We start from the raw sequence: 7,500 nt of genomic DNA, 5'->3' as shown, positions 1-7,500 counted from the left end.
CCTCCTCCTCCTCCTCCTCCTCCTCCTCCTCACTGTGTGAACCTTGACCCCACACACAGGAGCTCATGTTGAACCCTTCAGAGTAACTTCCTCCTCCACAGGAAGTCATCATGTGATGTCGCTCCAGAATAAAGCTCCAGAAAACAGAGGCTGCAGAACCTCATAGAGAACCCATCTGTTTTTAAGGTTCCTTCAGTCTCTCAGTGATCCACTGATAGTCTGAACATCCAGGGGTTCATCCTCTGCAGACAGGAGCTGCTGTCTGCTGGTTCGTCCTCTGCAGACAGGAGCTGCTGTCTGCTGGTTCGTCCTCTGCAGAGAGGAGCTGGTGTTTTGAGTGTTTCTGAGTGTTTTGTCTGACCTGTTAGCTGCTTGTCGCCAGCCGCCGGCGCGATGCGAATGTATGGCGTGGTGAGCTGGGTGACGATTATAGCAGCTTTTCATCCAGGAAGGCATGCAGAGAGACAGGTGGACAGACAGGTGGACAGAGAGAGAGAGACAGGCTGTAGCAGTGGTTTTTACTGAAGCAGAAATATTAGTAAGATGCAGCGTCCTCGTGCTCTCCTGATGGGCGTCGCCGTTGATCAGCTGGTCTCTGACACGGTGAAACACCTGTTCACCTGTAACAGAACTACGGCGGCCATCCAAACACAAGCAGCGTTAGCTTCAGGCTGCTAGACGACGCCCAGAGGAGAGCAGAGCGCCGCTCAGTTCAACAGAAACAGACCTGGAAGGGAAGCTCGTTAATCAGCCGATCAATCAGTCAACCAATCAGTAATCAGTCAGTAATCAGACATTAGTAATCAAACAGGCAGACAGAGCAGCAGCAGGAGAGAGCAGAGCTGCTGCTCAGTTAGCTTCAGTGCTAAGTGCTGCTCAGTTAGCTTCCGTGCTAAGTGCTGCTCAGTTAGCTTCAGTGCTAAGTGCTGCTCAGTTAGCTTCCGTGCTAAGTGCTGCTCAGTTAGCTTCAGTGCTAAGTGCTGCTCAGTTAGCTTCAGTGCTAAGTGCTGCTCAGTTAGCTTCAGTGCTAAGTGCTGCCATGGTACATGTAATGTTATATGTTCCATGTTTTCAGTTGTGTCAATCCAAACTATTTGTGGTGATATGTAGTTGATATCAGATTAATATTCACACTGCTCAGTACAAACGGTAATCACGTGTATTTAAAATATTTCTATACATTATGTTTATATTTATATCTACATTAATTCCCTGTCATTAAATATTGGGCATATCCACATATCTGATATTTTTTGCTTTATTTTGAATTACATGTAGCATGTATGCACATGTGAAGAGACACTCAGCACAGTGTGGCCCAGGTTATTGATAATTTATCTAATCTATTTAATCTACATCTGTATGAATCCTTTGATCTACTGTCAGGATTCACTTTGTCTCCTTTAGTGTCCACACAGTTGCATTGATTGTGTGTGTGAGGTGAACAGGATTAATCACTCTGTGTGTGTGTGTGTGTGTCCGAGCTTCCTACTATTTCAGAATAAAAGCAGAATCATTAGCGTTTCTCTGTGTGTTTTCTTTGTTCTGAACTGTCCGTTAACATTCAGCAAACGTTCGGCTCTCCTTTACATTCACATCAGCTCCGCTCGCTGTGAGCGCTGCAAGGCATCCTGGGTACTCTGAAAGGGATGGGGGGGGACAGCCACCCACAACCCCACCCCCCCAGCACCACCCCTCCCCTGGGAGATCTGGTTGGCTGCTGGAGCGTGACTGACAGGTGCCCGGGGACCAGCTGAGCCAATCAGCATCTGGTGTCGTTAGCGACCAGAACTGTGCTCCAATAAAAGCTGATTAAAGCCACAACAGTCAATTAGTGTGTGTGTGTGTGTGTGTGTGTGTTGTAATCCTGGTTGTTCATCAGGGGGATAACAGTGTTTTTAGCTTGTTTAGCTGCAGTGCTGAACAGCTCTCTGGACGCCCAGTTATTGCCCTGTTTTAGCCTAGCATTAGTGTAGCACAGAGCACAGTGTGTGTGTGTCCATGTGCAGAGGACATGAGGTCGCCCTGTTACTGGAGGACGGACGGACAGAGTGAAGGACAGGTGTCACAGCAAGCAGCCATCTGTGAGCCATTAGACTTCTGGATGGGACCAGTGTGCTAACCATTAGCGTAGCGCTCCAACAGCTAACTGCCATCTGTGTCTCATTTCACAGAATGGGCTGACTGCTGCCCGGCTAGCTAACAGCTAATTTAGCAGTTAAATCCAGTCCAGCAGTCAGCAGGTTTCAACAGAGAGCAGAAACTGGGTCCAACCAGCTAATGACGCTAACTGCTAACAATTAACAGCTAATGATGCAAAGCGCTAACAGTACAAACTGAAATCCAATCTTCACATTTCAAAATAAAATGGTATGGAACAGGGATGTCCATTTCAAGCCGATTTTGACCGGCAATTCGATAGTGACCATGAACTAATCGAAGATTATTATAGTATTAAGATTATTTGCTCTTCACCTTTCACAATAAAATATGCTCAAAAGCTTTCACAATGAAATGGTGCGTAAAAATTTGATCCACAATGAACCAAATTAAAAAAACACTGGACGTCTTTCTAGATCAAGTTAAACTCAAACATTTCAAAATAAAACATAAACTTTTAAAATAAAATACCTTCCAAAATGAAAAAAGACTCAATATGTTCCAAATTAAAATTGAATGCAACACTTTTCAAAATAGTACTGAAAACGTTTGTGAGTAAAATCACACATTTCAAAATAAAATGCACTTCCTCTTCTTACCTTTAGTGGCCACTCGCACACAGTCGATCTTTGTCTCCTGTTACAGAGAAAAGAAAATTAGTTTCCTGTCGACACGTTAGCTGTCACATCTGGCAACTTTCTCCAGAAACACACACACACACACTCGTCGTAAACAGAGCGGACAGAAGGAAAATGGCTGTGGATCAGTGCCTGTGCTGGCATTTAACAAGCAACACACACACACACACACACACACACACACACACAGTGAGACTGGCTTTGGTGAAAGACAAGAGAGAACATCTTGTGTCTTTCTGGTCTTAACAAACAGACGACAAATTAACCACAAGAGCTCATGAATATTCATACACACACACACACACACACACACACACACACACACACACAGCAGCAGTGTGTCTCTGCGGAGAGACGACAGTAAAAAGCACTACTGTCACTGCATTATTCAGCACACACACACCAATTAAACCTCCCAGCGTCAATAATTAACACACAACACAAAACAATCTGTGTGTGTATCAGTGAACAATTATCTTCTTTTAACACACGTGACAAAAAAACACACACACACACACACACAAAAACACACACACACACACACAGACACACACAGACAGACAGACACACACACAGACACACACACACACACAGACACAGACACACACACACACACACACAGACACACACACACACACAGACACAGACACACACACACACACACACACAGACACACACACACACACACAGACACACACACACACACACAGACACAGACACAGACACACACACACACACACACACACACACACACACACACACACACACACACACACACAGTCCCCACTGCAGCCTATTAGTGTCACTGGTCAGGCTGCTGGAACTATCTCCAGTCCCATTAAACTGTGTGTGTGTGTGTGTGTGTGTGTGTGTGTGTGTGTTGCACAGTCCATGTTGACATCACAGTGTGTGACCTCTCAGTCTCTGTTTCGCTCCTCTGGTTTTTATGACAGGAAGAACAAAGAGTGGAGGAAACTGAACGGCAGCTGTAGAACAGAAGTGAACGATGAGAACGCTGTGATTCTGTCACGCAGCCTGACGGACAGCTGACGACGAGCTCCGCTGCTCGGTGTCACTGGATGTCTTGACATCCGTCGCTTTTAAACTAAATTCAGAATGTTTGTCTGCAAACTAGAAAAGAGGCTCCTGCTGCCTGCAGAACCTCCTAGAGAACCTGTCTGTTTCTACGGTTCCTTCAGTCTCTCAGTGATCCACTGATAGTCTGAACATCCAGGGGTTCATCCTCTGCAGACAGGAGCTGCTGTCTGCTGGTTCGTCCTCTGCAGACAGGAGCTGCTGTCTGCTGGTTCGTCCTCTGCAGACGGGAGCTGCCATCTCTCATCATTATCAGTTTAGCTTCCAGTCGACCGAGCTGTCAGACCCTGAGTGGATCCAACCGTTTGGGGATCATGATCAGGTGGACTCACCCCGTTAGCGGTGCTGACAGCCTGGTAGTAGATCCCATAACTCTTCTGAGGCAGCAGGGGGGCGTTCCAGTAACCACCATAGGTCCTGTTGTCACCTGGGGGGGGGCACAGGGGGGGGGGCACAGGTCAGCAGCTAGAGGACTGGCTGGCTGGCTGGCTGGCTGGCTGACTGACTGGCTGACTGGCTGGCTGGCTGGCTGGCTGGCTGACTGACTGACTGGCTGGCTGGCTGGCTGGCTGGCTGACTGACTGACTGACTGGCTGGCTGGCTGGCTGGCTGGCTGACTGACTGACTGACTGACTGGCTGGCTGGCTGGCTGGCTGGCTGGCTGGCTGACTGACTGACTGGCTGGCTGGCTGGCTGGCTGGCTGGCTGGCTGGCTGGCTGGCTGGCTGGCTGGCTGACTGACTGACTGACTGACTGACTGGCTGGCTGGCTGGCTGGCTGGCTGGCTGGCTGGCTGGCTGACTGACTGACTGACTGACTGACTGACTGACTGACTGACTGGCTAACTGACTGACTGACTGACTGACTGACTGGCTGACTGACTGACTCACCCACACAGAAGGCCACAGGTGTCCTGATGTCGCTGGTGAGCAGCTCGGCGCTGAAGTAATACTGAGAGCGCAGCAGGGAGGAGTTCTGGAAGTGGACCGGGACGGGATAACAGCGCAGGATCTCTGCCGTGTCCCTCCTCTGCCTGCGGGGGCGCTCCTCCTCCACCACCACCTGGTACTTACTGCACCCAGAGAGACAGACGGGTCAGAGAGAAGGACGGGTGCAGATTATTGACTTGGTCCCTCTCAGCAAACTGCTGTGGTCGTCTTCAGATTCACCCCCTCATCATCATCGTCGTCTGTTTGTCTACAGAAACTTTACAGAAACTTTACAGAAACTTTACAGAAACTTTACAGAAACTTTACAGAAACTTTACAGAAACTTTACAGTCTAAAGGTTTCAGTTTGCTCACCAGATTCTTTCTATTGATCTGTGTTCCTTGAAACCAGAAGCTTTCTGACAGGTGAACTTTTTAATCAACTTTAATATTTTCAACTTGCGTGACTTCGCCTGATTCGTGTCATTTGTGCCGCATCGCCTCGATTTTGCGTCTTTTCGTGTCACACACACAGTAACACACACACAGTAACACACACAGTAACACACACACAGTAACACACACACACAGTAACACACACAGTAACACACACACAGTAACACACACACAGTAACACACACAGTAACACACACACAGTAACACACACACACAGTAACACACACACACAGTAACACACACAGTAACACACACAGTAACACACACACACAGTAACACACACAGTAACACACACACAGTAACACACACACACAGTAACACACACAGTAACACACACACACAGTAACACACACAGTAACACACACACACAGTAACACACACACACAGTAACACACACAGTAACACACACAGTAACACACACACACAGTAACACACACAGTAACACACACACACAGTAACACACACAGTAACACACACAGTAACACACACACAGTAACACACACACACAGTAACACACACAGTAACACACACAGTAACACACACAGTAACACACACACACAGTAACACACACAGTAACACACACACAGTAACACACACAGTAACACACACAGTAACACACACATAGTAACACACACAGTAACACACACACACAGTAACACACACAGTAACACACACACACAGTAACATTAGTTCTCTCTTCTTTCTTTTCTTTTTCTTCTTGTCTCTCTCCCCCTCTCCCTCCCTCTCCCTCCCTCTCTCCCTCCCTCTCCCTCCCTCTCTCTCCCTCTCTCCCCCTCTCCCTCCCCCTCTCCCTCCCTCTCTCCCCCTCTCCCTCTCTCTCTCTCCCCCTCTCTCTCTCTCTCTCCCCCTCTCTCCCCCTCTCCCTCCCTCTCTCCCCCCCTCTCTCTCTCCCTCCCCCTCTGTCTCTCTCTTGTATTCCTCCCTCTGTCTTTCACAAACCATCTCCAATCACATTTCTTCACGCTCATGTCGCAGCACTGCTTGTGTGTGTGACAGTAATCTGATTACAGCTGCAGGTCGCCCGCGGCAACACCTTTTGTCCTGCGATCTGAGGCTCGTATACACAACAATGTGTGTGTGTGTCGGTGTGTGTCGGCCTTCAGGCGCACCGACACACACCGACACACACTCTGGTGTCAGAGGAGACAAAAGCAAAGTTAAATATAAACGCAGGAACACGAGCAGCTTCTGTTCAGTCTGACGGCCTCACACACAAACTATCATGTCAATTAACACACCACACGTCTCACACACACACACACACACACACACACACACACACACACACACACACACACACACACCCCTTATATCTCCATCATGTTCCTGCATAGAAAGAAAAACAAAAATCTCGATTCGCTTGAAATGATTCATTTGCTCCTTTTCAGTCGTTCACAAACCAAATCAGCGCTCTGTTCTCCCACGATGCCTGAACAGCCCCCCAGCTGTCTTATTTTATTTAAGTATTGATCTTCATTATTATGTTCTAAATGTTTTTATGAAGAGTAACTCTTGTTCCACAGCATCATGGAAAGGATCCCTACAGAGAGAGACCTGGAAGATCCTTTTGGTTTAACCACAAACAGCACACACACCAGACTACATTCACTAAAACAGGGATTTTAGAGCTGCTGCTCTGCTGCTGCCTCGTTTGGTAAGTTTGTGTGATCGACGTTCTTATTATCAGTGCAGCTGATGTGGAAAATAAAAGCTTTTATTCCTTTCGGAAATCTGCTTTTAATGTTGTTTGTGTTGAAAGAGATAAACTGTCAATTAATAAAAAGAGATGAAGAGAAGCGTCTTTGTGTGTCTTTGTCAGCTCCCAGTGTGTGTGTGTGTGTGTGTGTGTGTGTGATTGACACGTTAGCTGTTAATCCCCCGTTAATCCTCGGTGTTAGCGGCGGCTCTGATTAGCCCCGCCCGCTGATTGTTAATTAACCAAATCCCTCGTTACAGCCTGATGACAGAGAGCAGACAGCTGTTGACATGACGACTGTTACTGCGGATACCGCCTCCCTCTGGACCACGGCGACGGGCGTGTACCATCGCGTGTGTGTTTGTACTAACGTCGTTCTCATCTTGATGTAAAGGATTCATTACAAAAAGTTGATCAGTCTGAATTCATCTGTTTTATTGTTTGTAAATGAGGCCCGTTGTTAGCGTGTTAGCGTGTTCTGCAGCAGCTGTTCACACACAGTGAGC

At 47.6% G+C, this 7,500-nt stretch overlaps 1 protein-coding gene across 1 annotated transcript in view; it reads right to left on the bottom strand.

The window, feature by feature from the left end:
* LOC139220946 (receptor-type tyrosine-protein phosphatase mu-like) overlaps positions 1–7,500 on the bottom strand; it is a 121,463-nt gene that overhangs the window by 50,883 nt on the left and 63,080 nt on the right. Inside the window, exons 15-18 of the mRNA XM_070852841.1 lie at positions 4,784–4,965; positions 4,226–4,320; positions 2,760–2,796; positions 362–436 (exon numbers count right to left, since the gene is read on the bottom strand). Of these exons, the coding sequence (XP_070708942.1) occupies positions 362–436; positions 2,760–2,796; positions 4,226–4,320; positions 4,784–4,965 (389 nt within the window). The remainder of the gene's footprint in view (positions 1–361; positions 437–2,759; positions 2,797–4,225; positions 4,321–4,783; positions 4,966–7,500) is intronic.

The sequence above is a fragment of the Pempheris klunzingeri genome, chromosome 21 (assembly GCF_042242105.1).
Source record: "Pempheris klunzingeri isolate RE-2024b chromosome 21, fPemKlu1.hap1, whole genome shotgun sequence".
NCBI classification, from domain to species: domain Eukaryota; kingdom Metazoa; phylum Chordata; class Actinopteri; order Acropomatiformes; family Pempheridae; genus Pempheris; species Pempheris klunzingeri.
Note: the sequence above shows the minus strand (reverse complement) of the source record. Positions and strands in the feature narration are given on the sequence as shown.